General features: G+C 59.4%; 1 protein-coding gene across 4 annotated transcripts; it reads right to left on the reverse strand.

Moving 5' to 3' along the window:
- Positions 1–62: 62 nt before the first annotated feature.
- Positions 63–13,999, reverse strand: G6PD (glucose-6-phosphate dehydrogenase). 4 transcript variants are annotated; one of them, XM_043570419.1, is made up of 13 exons: positions 13,548–13,999; positions 12,510–12,637; positions 5,274–5,311; positions 5,084–5,192; positions 4,188–4,405; positions 3,067–3,225; positions 2,776–2,901; positions 2,368–2,461; positions 1,795–1,981; positions 1,274–1,509; positions 1,107–1,183; positions 929–1,021; positions 63–828 (listed from the first exon to the last, which is right to left on the reverse strand). In XM_043570419.1, exons 1-13 carry the CDS (start codon positions 13,657–13,659, stop codon positions 738–740), a joined length of 1,668 nt encoding a protein of 555 aa, XP_043426354.1. In that variant the 5' UTR covers positions 13,660–13,999; the 3' UTR covers positions 63–737. The 4 variants fall into 4 exon arrangements, with proteins under 4 accessions (XP_043426354.1, XP_043426353.1, XP_043426355.1 ...); XM_043570418.1 differs by having other exon boundaries at positions 2,368–2,506; positions 13,548–13,779; XM_043570420.1 differs by lacking the exon at positions 13,548–13,999 and adding an exon at positions 13,274–13,405 and having other exon boundaries at positions 2,368–2,506.
- Between the last annotated feature and the right edge of the window lies 1 nt (position 14,000).

A 14,000-nucleotide genomic window follows, 5' to 3' on the forward strand; every position in this document is an offset into this window, starting at 1 on the left:
GCGCAGGTGGCCTCCTCCATGGTTGCGAGTGGCAGGAAGGAAACAACCAGGGAGCAGACGGGTCTGTCTGTGGATTTAATGGCAGGGGGCTGAGACGGTGAGTGCCCCTTGCTGTTTCTGTTTTTCCAGTGGCGAGGGGGCCCCCTGTAGGTGCGTGGGCCGTGGAGTGCGGAGTTGGAGGGGCGGGGGGAGCCGGTGGGGCGGAGGGACATTCAGGGGGCCCATGACACAGGGGACGGCGGGGCGGCACGGAGGTCCCTCCCAGCAGGTGACCAGGAATGTCAAGCGGCACCGAGACGGAGACCTGTGAGAAAGCGCTCGCCCCCTGCCCCGCCCCGCCCCTGTTCTGAGGAGCTCGCTCAGAGCCGGCGGAGTGTGGAGTGGCCTGCCTGCCGCCCCTCCCTGCCATCTCTCCCTCCTGTCCTGGTAGGAGCAGCCCCAGACCGGCAGAGAAGCCACGCCACTTCCTCCTGTTGGGGCTCACTCCTGCAGACAGAGGTGGCTCAGGAAAGGCTGGTGGCAGCTAGGGATGGTCATGGCGCGAGTCTTGAGTGCGTGGTGCTTGCGGAATGTAGCTAGGCCCAGGGTGGCAGGCGGCACAGAGCGGGCAGGGTGGCCAGGGGCCAGGAATGTGAGACTTATGGTCCTGAAGCCCTCCCGACGTGGGCTCGGGGTGGCGGGCGAGAGGGTGGAACAGGACAGACAGGGCCACGGTGGGTGGGGCAGGGACCTGGGGCTCAGAGCTTGTGGGGGTTCACCCACTTGTAGGTGCCCTCGTACTGGAAGCCCACTCTCTTCATCAGCTCGTCTGCCTCCGCGGGGCCTCGGCTGAGAGAGCGACAGGCAGAGGGGAGATGTGAGGGAGCCCTTGGCCCCCATGTCCCTTGCCCCCAGCCCATCCTCCCCCCTCCATGCCCCAGCGCCTCACCTGCCATAAACATAGGGGATGGGCTGGGGCTTTTCGCGCTCGATCTCGTGCAGCAGCGGCGTGAAGATCCGCCAGGCCTCCCGGAGCTCGTCACTGAGGGGACACAGGGGGGCTCTGGCGTCGTTCCCGGGGTAGTGGGGGAGCGGGTTGCCCTGTGGGCCCCGGGGCCGCCCCTCACCTGCGCACGAAGTGCATCTGGTTCCCACAGAAGACGTCCAGGATAAGGCGCTCATAGGCGTCGGGGAGCTTCACGTTCTACAGGGAGGGGGTCGTACTCAGGCCGCCCATGCACGCGCACCCCCCCAGCCGCCCCCCCTGCCCCCCCGCCCCAGGGCGCGTGGCTACCTTGTATCTGTTGCCGTAGGTCAGGTCCAGCTCGGACTCCTCAGGGTTGAAGAACATGCCAGGCTTCTTGGTCATCATCTTGGTGTACACGGCCTCGTTGGGCTGCACGCGGATCACGAGCTCGTTGCGTTTGCACTGCTGCTGGAAGATGTCTCCGGACACGTCGCGGAACTGCAGACGCACCTCGGCCTTGCGCTCGTTCAAGGCTTTGCCGCAGCGCAGGACGAAGGGCACCCCTGGTTGGGGCGGAGCTGACTTCAGGTCCCCCTGCCCCAGCGGCCCAGGCTGAGCGCGCGTGAGGGGGCGAGAGAGGGGGTGAGGCGGGGGCTGTGTGAACGAGCGTGATGTGGGGGTGAAGGCGAGTGCGCACGTGTGAGGCGAGGCGGCCTCTCCCGCCCAGCGCCCCTCGGGCCCGGAGTCCCACGTGTATTGGCTGCCGCGCCCAAGCGGGTCACACCCCGGGAACGAGGGCTCCCTGGGTAGACGCCGGCCCGCCCGCCAGGCCCGGAGATGCCACCTACCTTCCCACCTCTCGTTCTCCACGTAGAGGACAACGGCCGCAAAGGTGGCAGTAACGGAGCCGCGGGGCACCGTGGGGTCATCCAGGTACCCTTTGGTGGCCTCGCCCTCTCCGCTGGGGTTGCCCACGTACTGGCCCAGGACCACGTTCTCTGACTGCACCTCAGAGATGCACTTTAACACCTTGACCTGGAAGAGAGCGGGGGGGGGGGTTGTGTGTGGGGAGCTCCTTGGGTACCGGGGCGGAGCAGCCACGCAGGGGACAGACGGGAGCGGCCTGAGGCGGCCATGTGACCGTGGGTGGGCTTCCCGCAGGGCTGCCTGGTCTGTGCGGACAGGGGCTAGTGCCCGGACAGGGGCTGGTGCCCGGCCAGCTGCGCACACCCTGCCGAGGGGCGTGGCCGTGGCCTCCCACCCAAGGCCTCTCTGGGGCCACCTGGACCCGCTCTCCTCTTTTCTGAGGGAGAGGCTAAGCGCCGAATTGCCCACGGGTCCTATCGGTCCTGGGACGTGACATCCTTGGCTTCTTGCTCTTGGGCCAGCAGCAGGGACCAGGAGGGTGCGCCTGCACCCACCTTCTCGTCGCGGACATCGTCCGAGTCAGTGGAGGCGGGCTTCTCCATGGCCACTAGACACAGCATCTGCAGGAGGTGGTTCTGCATCACGTCCCTGCAGAGGGAAGAGTGCGCGCAACGCACGTCAGGGGCTTCCAGGCTGGGAGGAAGGGGGAGGCGTGGGCTCACCCCAGCCCCTCCCCGTCGGCCACGCCCGGGCACATGGCACCTCAGACATGGCTTGCTAGCAACAAGCTATGACATTTGCTCCAAGCCCATGGCTACCCCTGGACGTCACCTCAAGTCAAGGAAAGAGACAGCGAACCATCGCTTCACGGTCACCACTGACCACTCACACACCCACCCACGAATGTGAACCTGGAGGGGGGAGGAGAAGCCCCCAGGACAGGGAGGGTGACAGGCTCTCACCGGATGATCCCAAATTCATCAAAGTAGCCTCCACGGCCCTCGGTGCCAAAGGGCTCCTTGAAAGTGAGGATGACACAGGCGATGTTGTCCCGGTTCCAGATGGGACCAAAGATCCTGTTGGCGAATCTGCAGGAGGCGCACGGTGGAGGGTGGCACCGCATCGCCAGGGCAACATCAGGCTGGGACGGCCCCGCCGCTCCCTATGCCCGGCCCCGCCCCGGCCACCCCCCCTCCCCCCTCCCCCCTCCCCCCCTCCCCAGTTGCATGGCTTCTGCCCAGCCCTGGCCGGACCTCAGCACCATCAGGTTCTGCACCATCTCCTTGCCCAGGTAGTGGTCGATGCGGTAGATCTGGTCCTCACGGAATAAGGACGAAATGTGGTTGGATAGCCGGTCAGAGCTCTGCAGGTCCCTCCCGAAAGGCTTCTCCACAATGATACGGTTCCAGCCTCTGTGGGAACCCAGAGCCACATCACCCCATACCCGTCCTGGGGGAGCAGGGGCCAGAATCCTGTCACCCCCCCAGGGTCCCTTCCTCAAGGAGAGGCAGAGCCTTCCCTCCCCTGTGCATTCTCAGATGACCAGTGAAACTCTGCTAGGCAAGGCCTCCTGCCCCACCTTGGCACACAGCCCCCAGACCCAAGGACAGTCGTCGTCTGCGGCCCTCAATGCCACACTCAAAATTTCCTCGGAAGCCTTCCGGCGCGACCCGCTGCTGACTAGCAAGAGTGCTCCGTCCAGCGGATCCCGCTCCCCTCCAGCCCCACACTGGATCTTCAGGAGTGGCCTGGGAGCTAGTTGGGGGATGGGGCGGGGAGCGGATGTCAGGGGCACAGCTGTCTCCATGGATTTTAAAATGAATAAAGGTCCCTTTCTTTGCTATTTCCCACGGACAGTTAACGTGGCATTTTGCATTCAAAACCAAGGCAAAGTGAAACAGACGACTGGCTTTGGGAAGGACGCACTGCCAGGACTGGTGTTCTGTAGGAAGCAACATGCTCGTGGAGCTATGCTGCCACCTTGTGGCCACGAAGGTGACCTTAGAAAACACTAAAAAACCCCAGAGAACAAGGAACCAGCAGCAGGAGTTTTGTGGAGCAACACTGCCACCTTGTGGTCCTGGCAGGGATAGCTGCCAAGGAAACGGATTTCTAGCAAGATGGACCACGAGGGGCACGAGGATCTCCAGGGTAAACAAGTGGGGTAGCATTTTCAGTAAATGCTATTACAAAGCACCCGTATTTATACCCTTTTGCCTTCTGGGGGGAGCTAATTCACGCGCAGAACAAGGGTCACCATCTTTTTCCGACTCCGGAGACTAGTTTGGCCCAGGGGCTCTGGACAACCGCCAGGGCAGGCCAGACCAGCACAGGGCACACCTGGCAGGCAGGGAGGGCAAAAGACAAGCCTTACGTCTGGCTCATGCAGGTCTCATGGATGTGCTTGGTGACCGCCTCATAGACCGTGGGCGGCAAGGCCAGGTAAAAGAGGCGGTTGGTCTGCGGCCCCTGGTGAAGGCCATTCACGTGGCTGTTGAGGCGCCTGTAGGACGCCACGTCGTCGTACTGGCCAGCCACATACGAGTTGCGGGCGAAGAACTCCTCCAGCTTGGCCTTCTCCTCCGGTGTGGCCTGAGAAAGACAGAGCCAGGGACGTTGCCCCTTGCCAGCCCTCCCTCTGTCCTCCCACGGCCGGGGCGGGCTCCCTCAGCGGTCAGTCATCCTAGCTCCACGCTGGGTACACCCCCATCCTGTCAGCTTTGCATGCCCACGGGGGGAGGCTGAGGCAGCATGAACACTGCAAGATTTGGGGCCCAGCGGTCACCCCTGGGGGCCTTGTGCCCTAAGACACAAGTTAGAGTCCAGGAAACTGTGACCTGGGAGAAACACACCGGAGAGAGATCTCTCTCCCAAGTCACCACACCAAACGGCGGTGTGCTGGGAAAGGCAGACCTGTAAGATTTCTGCGGTGAAGAGACTTTCTCGGCTCCTGGCCCTGGGGGGAGGGGGGCGCAGCAGGGGGGACCTGCTATGTCTGGGTCAGAGGGGGACTGGGAGATGGGGCTCTCGGGCCGGCAGGGTTTTGTGCACCAGTGTGCCAGGGCAGTGTGCGTGCCTGGGGGGAGGCAAGGATGACAACTGCGAGGGCATGAGCGCCTCCAAGCCATCTTCCTAACAAGGCCTTGGCCTTGGCCACGGCAGGGGACAAAGGGTCCTGTCCCAGAGAGCAGGAGTACGTGGAAGAAAGGGCATCTTGTGATGGGATGGGAAGGGGGCATGTCCCTCACGGAGACCCCAGATGCCACTCACTTTGAAGAAGGGCTCGCTCTGCTTGCGGATGTCGGCCACTGTGAGACGGGAGCGGGCGTAGCCCACGATGAAGGTGTCTTCGGGCAGAAGACCGTCGCGGAACAACCACCTGAGGGCACAGCACGGCTGTGGCCAGGGCGGGGAGGGTCGGGAGGGCTGGGGGCAGTGGGACGGTACGGGACATGCTTACCAGACGGTGGGGTAGATCTTCTTCTTGGCCAGGTCGCCCTGCGGCAGAGGGAACAGGCACGGTTAGGAGAAGCTGGGGGCAGTGCCTAGACGGTCTCGGCTTGGAGACCGGGGCACTCGCCCAGGGTCACCGCTCAGCTACACGTATACCTGTCTCGCCCCTGTAAGTAGCGAGAGGAGCTGGAACTAGAGCCTGCGCTAGCCCTTTACCCTGCCCCTGGGCCGACAGCACCCCTGTATCACAGTAGCCACCCTGCCCTGGGGCGAATGGACCTCATCCCAGGAGGAGCGTCCACCGACCTGCTTGCCCTGTGACCACACAAACCATGGTCTCCAGTCTCAGGTGCAAGTGCAGTAAAACCCAGGCCAAAGAGCCCACTTCCGGGGTGCCTGGGAGGCTCAGCCGGCTGAGTGTCCAACTCTTGATTTCGGCTCAGGTCGTGATCTCACGGTCTTGTGATCGAGCCCTGTGTCAAGCTCCATGCTGGGCATGCTGCCTGCTTTTTTTTTTTTTTTTAATTTTTTAATGTTTATTTATTTTTGACAGAAACAGAGAGATAGAGTATGAGCAGGGGAGGGGCAGAGAGAGAGGGAGACACAGAATGGGAAGCAGGCTCCAGGCTCCGAGCTGTCAGCACAGAGCCTGACGCGGGGCTCGAACTCACAGACTGCGAGATCATGACCTGAGCTGAAGTCGGATGCTCAACTGACTGAGCCACCCAGGCACCCAGTCTGCTTAAGATTCTCTTTCTCCCCCTCTGCCCCTCCCTTGCTCACTCACGTGTGCACGCCTGTTCTCTCTAAAACGAAAATAAAAAAAGTTTCAGAAGGCCCATTTTTTTTTAAAGTTTATTTATTTATTTTGAGAGACAGAGAAAGCACGAGTCGAGGAGGAACAGAGAGAAGGAGAGAATCCCAAGCAGGCTCCGCACAGTCAGCATGGAGCCTGACACGGGGCTCGATCCTACCAACCATGGAGATCATGACCTGAGCCGAAGTCAGACACTCAAAAGACTGAGCCCCTCGGGCACCCTTCAAATAGCCCACTTCTAAACAGCCCACAGGCTAAATGAGGAAACCTGAAAACTCTAGAACCCAACGGCAACAGAAGTAGCATATATGAAAACCTAGGAGGCATGGCCTGAAATGCTGACATTAGCTTGGGACTAAAGAGCTAAGTGTCAGACTTAAGAAATCAGACACAAGACAGTAGAACTTTTATTTTTAAATATTTGTTTATTTTTGAGACAGAGTGTGAATGGGGGAGGGGTACAGAGAGATGGGGACAGAGGGTCGGAAGTGGGCTCTGGACTGACAGCAGCAAACCCAACGTGGGGCTCGAACTCACGAACCGTGAGATCATGACCTGAGCTGAAAGTTGGATGCTCAACCAACTGAGCCACCCGTGCGGCCCGAGAGGATTTTAAAGCCAAACAAATTACAGGGCAGAAAACAATGAAAACTAAAAATTCATAAAATGGGAAACAAACTGAAAAAATATATCAACAGAGCCAAAAGTTGGTTTTTAAAAAGACTAATGAAGACAGACAACCCTCTGGCGAGACTGTTTTTCTAAAACGCACCAAGAATTAGGAGTGCAACAGGACAAAAGCACAGTCAGGAAAACACAAAAGGGCATTTTATGAACAACCTCACGCCATGTCTGACAACTTTGACGAAATGGACAAATTTCTAGAAAAATCCAATCCATCCAAATGGACAGGGACCTGAGTGGGTGATGGTCACACAGGAAATCGGATCGCGGCCACAAACCTTTCGGCCCCGACAGTACCAAACCCTGACCCGTGCACTAGGGCGCTTTACCAGGGCGCCCTACCGAAACGCCGGCAAGAGGGAAGCCCGTCCGGAGGCAAGCTCTGCCTACGACCCAGAATATGTAACTTACTCCTACGGGAAGATAAGAAACCAACACAATTAGAGATCGACTGGATACTTGGCCAGGAAGAGAAACGAATGGCTAATAGACACGTGAGCAAGTGTGCGAGGTCATCAGGGGGCAGAAAAACGCGCGTTAAACCACCAGATGCTGCTTCACGTCTGTTGGAACGGCTGCAATCCGAACGACCGGCAGCGCCGAGCGCCGGAGAGGAGGCGGCGCAAACTGTACGCGGACGTTCACGGCAGCGTTAACTCGCGGTGGCCCCGCGCTCGGGACAACCCAGATGCTCAGTCAACATTTAGATTTCGTCTAAGAAACAAACCCTGAAAACCGAACCGAACCGAACCAAACCTCAATGCAATAGTCGAGCAGAGGCTGGGGAATGGGCGAAACAAGGGCAGAAAGTCACGGGAGCCGGCCAATGGACAGCGGCCATTCGCTGCGTCATTCTGTCTACTTTGTGGATGTGCGAGATTTTCCAAAACGAAAGGGTGTTGAACACAAGGCAGCTTCGAGCCACAGCGTGGCGCATCCCAGATATTCAAGAGGACCCCCCCTACCCCAGAAAGAATCACCGAGTTCCTTCTCTCCCCGCTCCACCAAGGTTGAATTTTGTAAGCTAACAAAGGAATTCTCTGCTCCAGGTGGAAGAGGAAGGGGCAAGAACGGTCATGGGCTCCGGAAGAACAGAGAAGCAGAGAGCCCTTTCATCTGTGTGCCCTACAATTAGAGCGTGGGATGGGCCCTGGGCGGGAACCCGCGCTCCGCCAAGCATTGCCAATCATCGGGGAGAGAGGAAGCCAGGCTGGGGTGTACTGGACTTGCCGCAGGCCGAGAAACTAACTCCAGGGATGAGGACCTAAATATTCAATGTGAAATTACCTTTTAGAAGCAATGTAACTACTGGATAAACTCATTTCTATGAACAGCTGCAAAATGGAAGCCACGTGACCAGAACCAAAGCAATTCTGGCCTGGTTAAATGCTCCCCCCTGCAAGAGACAAGCAGTTAGGAAGGCACCCAGCGGGCTCCTGGGTGGGAGATCCCGACTCTGGGTGGGGGCGGGTGCAGGCTCGAGGGTGCCTTGTTTGCTCCAGTTTCCTCCTGTTCTTTGCTCCTTGGGTGACCCGATGTCCCCACGCAGGCAAGTTTCTGTCATCTCCCTGTGTCATTTCCAGGCTCCAATGGGACCCCAAACTCCCAAAGTCAGTAGTTCCCAAACCAGGGTTCCCTGTGTTGGTGCCTGTGCCCACGTCTCCTGTTCACAATCGATCCCCCAAGGAATCTGGTGTGGGTCCCTGTTGTAACTGCCACCTTCAGATGGCTTCTGTCGCTGGTCTTTCAAGGTCCCACTCCAACCCGCAGCCTGGGAAGTAAGCTCCCTGTCCATGTCCCTCAGTGCCCACCAGCCCTCGTTACGGCACTCCTCACAGTGACCGACCCATCAGTGGGGCTGGGGGGAGACACTGCTCAGGTCACTTCAGCCCTGCGTGCTCCAGAGAGGACCGGTTTGCTGGGGACCAGCCCGCGGGAGAAACAATCAGAACCACGGCCTGCAAACACCTCCCGACCTTCCTTGTGGCAGGTGATGTTTGCTGACGATCAAATTCCAGTAGGCTGACAGGAATCGGGACAGGTTGTGGGCAATGGATTGGTGGCAGGGGACTAGCCTCCTGTCTGCTGAGTCACGATGCCCAACACCCTAAGCTGTTTGTTCTTGCTGCTCCCCTTGGGATTAACCAGCAACGGAACCTGCTTGCCTTGTTCAGCTCAGTCCCTGTGACCAGAGGCCTGCTGGGCTCCACGTCAACCACGGGAGAGGTGAGGTGGGACCCAGGACAGTGGTAGGGGGTCCTGGCGGCTGCTCCAGGGAAGTGGCCCGCCCTCCCCCCCAGCTTAGACCAGCCTCCTTTGCAAGAAGGAACGTGGGAAGGCATCGACCAAATCAAAGCATGCCATGAGCCGGGAGGGAGGGGGGGTGGGGGGGGGATGGAGCACAGGGACTCCAGGTGAAATGCGGTTGGAAGTCTCCTCTTTCCCAACCCCCCCATTTTGCCTGAGAACCACAGTGGGGAAAGAGCTGCCCTGACACCTGTGGTGACCTAGCAGGAGAAGCGGCCCTCGTTAAGATCTCCAGGTACCAACATCTGTCCCCGCTGGAGTGCAGTGGGGGCCACCACCTGCGTGTTGCCCCCTAGGCTTGACCTCAGCTTCTAGCGTTATAAACCCGAGCCACTGCCGACATCTCTGTGTGAGGATTTTACGGCGGAGGGTACAGCAGAGAGCTTCACAGGCTGGCTGCCAGCTGGAGGCCTGGCAGGGGTGGGCCACCCAGGTCCCCCGAGGGTCACCTGGGTCAAGGATCTGCCTGGACTCCTGGGGTGGAGGCTGGGCCCTGGCTGGGGCCCAGTCAGCTCCTGACAGCCGGGGAGAACCTGGGGGCTGCCGAGGTAGGCTCAGCTGCAAAACCAACAAAAGGGCCTCCCTCTTAACACCCTGGGGCTCGTGAATCATCAGGCCTCTGGGGAAGTGCCAAGGTCATCATGACACAGCAAGAATCTTATCGACCCAAGGGGGAAAGGCAGCCCAGAAATGCCCCCAAAGGAGAGACGCGCTAGTGCTTCGAGGTCATACGGGCATGAGGCTCGAACACCCATCAAGTCCATGGCCCTTGCGGTCCAGGTGGGGAGATTTGAGGTCCAGGGAGGCGAGGGGCTTGCCGAGAACCCTGCAGCGAGCCAGTTCTGCCCAGGCACACTCCCTGTCCTATTCTCTCTCCCGCTCCTCCATTCCTTTCTCCATCCTCTATGGGGGAGAGTCTGCTGGCCTATCCGTGGTCTTATCAGCTGGGAGAGGAGGTGACCTGCCAGGCCCAAGGTTCCCCTCCGACACTGGTCTGTAAAGAGAAACTTGTTTCTTTCATTCCCGACGGGTACAGTAAGTACCTCCACTCCTTCCCCGGCTGGGCACAGGAGTCCTGAGCAAGGGGGTGACGGCCACACTAGAGGAACAGAGAGCAGCCCAAAGCCTATTGGGTAGCTCCGTAAACCAGCATCAGGATGCTCCCAGCAAGGAAGCTAGGCGTGAGAGCGAGGGGTGGGTAAACAGGGGAGGAAGGAGGAAGGGGCAGAGGGTGGCCTTGTGGGCCCAGCCTGCCCTGGGGCATCTGCTGGCCACTGGCGGCTCTGCACCTGCTCCTCTCTTTGCACGCGTGCTCCCCAACCCTGGCTCTGCAAACCTCACTCGGAAGGCCCTCCTCATGGGAACTGTGTGCCGGAGGTGGCTGGGGACACAAGGGCCTGTTTCCGTTTTCTGTCACGTGCACCACTACGAGTTCTTATTCGGCTACCAACTCTCCTTGGGTCCCTTCGGCCCAGCACACAGATCACACAAAGAAAGCAGAGCCCGTGTTCACTACACCGCAGAGAAGCCACTGACTACGATTTAATGGATGAACAAGTAGGGAACTTGCTGGTTCCCAGAATCAGGCTGTGGCACAGTGCGTCTCCAGTGCCGCTCTATCTCCTACAAAGGGGGGGGGGGCAGGCATCAGACAGCGGGAGCTGTTCTAGATGCTGCTTGCTCACGGGACGCCCACCCGCCTAGCCCCAGCCCCCTTGAGCAGGAGGACAGGAGAAACAACTCAGGACAAGGGGTCCCCCCCCACCCCACCCTGCTGTAGTGGCACTTCCCATTTCTGCTCTGGAAGCCTCTGAATGTTGCTCTCAGGGCAGAGGAGAGCAAAGGGGAACCCTATCAATTGCAAAAAAAGTTGCTCAACCCCAAGCTGGCCATAGGCGAAGGCAGTGAGCAATCAGGGAATTAGCTCAGCTCCAAGTCTCTTGACATCTGTTTCAAAAGGCCTCATTTGCTATGTGGAAACACTGAGGTTCAGAGAGGAAAGACACTTGCCAGTCACACAGCAAGCTTGGATGCTCTCAATAAAGCATCTAAGAGTTGAGGGCCTGGAGTTCTAAGCCATTTATTGTGGCCTGGGGTCCGCTGGTGGAGCGCCCTATGACAGGCTGCTATATGGACGGGGGAAGGAAGAGGAACGATCCTGAGTAGCTTTCTGCTCCAACTTGTTTCTTGAACGAACAGCCTAATGGTCAGAGTCCTAGGTGGGAAGGTCTGTGGCCAATACAGGTATGGCTCCTCGAAGCAGAACGTGCTCCCTCGAAGGAGGGCCGGGGTAGAGACCAAGGCTGCTCCCTGCTGCCCCATGTCCCCGGGTTCCCCCTACTCTTGGGGTTATGGACTCAGAGGACAGTGCTTGGGGTGGCCTGCCCTCCCCCCACCTTCTGACAGAGTGCTCCCCCCAGCAGCACTGTGTCCTGCCCTCCCTTTCTGAGTTCTGATCAGAATCACAAAAGCTGGCAAGGAGAGGCTCTGCATATGATACATGAACAAAGAACAAAGTTCTCTTCCAGAGCTAAGGGGACCTTGACATGGAAGGCACAGAGAGACCACGTGTACCCTGTCAAGAGTCAGCTACTTTGTTAGAATTCCTGCTTGAGATTGTACAAGTTACTGGCAGAAATTGTCACGGGATGGTTAGCAGGTTGTCGTTCTGCCCAGGAGGAAAGTGAAGAGAGATCACTTTTACTTGGAGATGAAACCCTGGCAGCTCACCTTGCCACCTGGCAGATCTGGTTTCCACAGGGCACACCGGCGGGATGCTTTAGCTGGGGGTCACAGCCCCACTAGGCACCCCCAACCCCCTCCTGTCTCCACCCTCCACCATGTCCAGTTCATGTGCTATACCTCTGACTTTGACCTTCTGGACCAAAATGGCAGTTCCACAGCTGATACAATGGGCTGGGGTGGGACAGGTCATAGCTCCTCAGCAGGCCGTGGAAGTTTGGGTAATGACATGGTATTCAAAGGAAGGTCGAGTGTTTCCCCCTCTGGGGAAACTTGTGGTAGAGAGGGACAAGGTGGAGCTCGGGCCTCAGATCCTGCCTTTGGGACTAACTGTGTGACATTTGTCAAGTCACAAAGAGGTTGGAAAAGGATCCAAAGTGAACAGCTTCCCCTGTCGGCAGCTCGGTTTTCCCCGTGAAGGAAGAAGTCTCTAAGGACCCCCCGCTCCAGGACATGGGTCTATAGTCAATGGCTGCACACGGATTTCATGACCACCTGGCAGTGCACTTATACTGGGTGGTACTGGGAAGATAGTGGCATACGGGCAGGAGCAAGAGGGAGGGCCTAGTGGAGCGGAGCCCCTGGGGCCCCACGACAATGAGTTGGGAAAGCCCAGGGACCCAGCAGGAAGGGACCTGAGGCAATGTCACACTCGAAGCCTGTTTAAGATGTGGGGCCCGCGGGGAGACTCACCGATGCACCCATGATGATGAAGATATGTGTGTCAGATCGATGGAAGGCATTGCCCTGGTACAGCTCTTCCCGCAGGATCCCGCACACCTGGGTCCGGCTCAGGGCCACCTGCTCTGCCATGATGCTCTCTGGTTAAAGAAAGGCTCGTTGACAAGGCACAGAACAGAAGAGCATTGAGAAGTTTGGTCCGCTTCTGGAGGGGTCCCTTTGGGATCTCACCCAGCGATGCCTGATTATTGAAACCACTCACTGAATGGCTGGGGAACAGGACGGCTGGGGGTTAGAAACTGCAGGCTCTGGGGGGTTAGAAACTGCAGGCTCTGGGCTCCCACCATACTATCCAGGCAACTTTTTTTCATGGCATACTCTACAAAATATACATACTTTACCACACTCAAAGCACTGGTGGATGCCAGCAAGAGCCTCAATTCTGCGGGACTATAGAAAACTGCTGGAGCGCTACGTAGCCTGCCTGGGACCAATTCACCCCAGACTCCAGCGGAAACTCCACAATGAGCGGGAGCATGTTAGACCACGCAGACGACGGTGCAGTTCCAGCACTCCTCCGGCCAAGCTGGGAGACGCCGGCAAGTCGCCGCCCCTTTCAGGGTCTCTATCTCCTCAGGGGTTCAACGGAGAGATGCAGGGGACACTGGGACCAATTAAACCCTCTCCATTCGGCCCCGCTCCCAAGCATGGCAAATCAAAGGGCCGCGCGGCACAGCATGCTCCTCCGCTGGCGCGGCGCCTGGCCCCTACGTTACCTGCGTCTCACAGCCGATGAACGCCGCGCTCCTAGCCCCTGAATCCCAGGCCGTTTCCGGGGGCTGTGCCCCGCCGGCTCATTTAACCAGCGGGGGCGGGCGCCTAATCTGAGCTGACCGGCCTCAGGCGACGCGCGTGGGCGGGGCCTCAGCGTGCCCCTCCCCCACATGGGCGGGGCGGAAATCGGGCGCGGGGAGGTGCGCGCGCATCCCACGCTGGGGGCCCCCGCCCCCGCTAAGCTCCCACCCTTGGCCCGCCCCGCCCCTTGGGCACCTGCTCGCGCCTCCCGGCCGTGTGGCGCCTTCTGTCCCTGCCGCCGCTGCGCCGCGTCCTCGTTGCCTCGCGGGTCCGCGCGCAGCTCTGCGCTGTCCGCCCGCGTACCCATCGCTAGCTCGGCCCGGTCCTACAATCCAGTTTTTTCGCCCGTCTCGGGCGGCCCTGCACCCTCGCGGAGGGGTCTACTTCCGCCGGCAGTGTGACCACACCTCCTTGACCCTGTTCCAGGGCGGGGCCTTCTGCAGCCAGGAGGCTCCCTATTAGCTCCTCCCCTGGCGGGGGCGGGGCGGCCCACCGCCTGGAGGCTGGAGACCTCCGCCCGAGAGACGAGGGTGAGAGTGGGTCGCGATGCTCCGAAAAGCACCAGGTGCTGCATATCACTGGGAACGTCCTGTGGGCCAGCGAAGGCTGACGGGCTCGGGTTCCCCTCGGGAGCAGCCTCTGCCACAT

Source organism: Prionailurus bengalensis, chromosome X (assembly GCF_016509475.1).
Source record: "Prionailurus bengalensis isolate Pbe53 chromosome X, Fcat_Pben_1.1_paternal_pri, whole genome shotgun sequence".
Lineage (NCBI taxonomy): Eukaryota > Metazoa > Chordata > Mammalia > Carnivora > Felidae > Prionailurus > Prionailurus bengalensis.

What these genes read in the sequence shown, in the direction of transcription:
- G6PD (XM_043570418.1), bottom strand. Translation starts at nt 13,659, where the DNA reads ATGGGTACGCGGGCGGACAGCGCAGAGCTGCGCGCGGACCCGCGAGGC. An exon ending in AAGATCTACCCCACCGTCTG is followed by an intron (nt 5,193 to 5,273) that starts GTAAGCATGTCC and finishes CTGTGCCCTCAG; the next exon opens with GTGGTTGTTCCGCGACGGTC. An exon ending in GGAGAACGAGAGGTGGGAAG is followed by an intron (nt 1,510 to 1,794) that starts GTAGGTGGCATC and finishes CGCCCCAACCAG; the next exon opens with GGGTGCCCTTCGTCCTGCGC.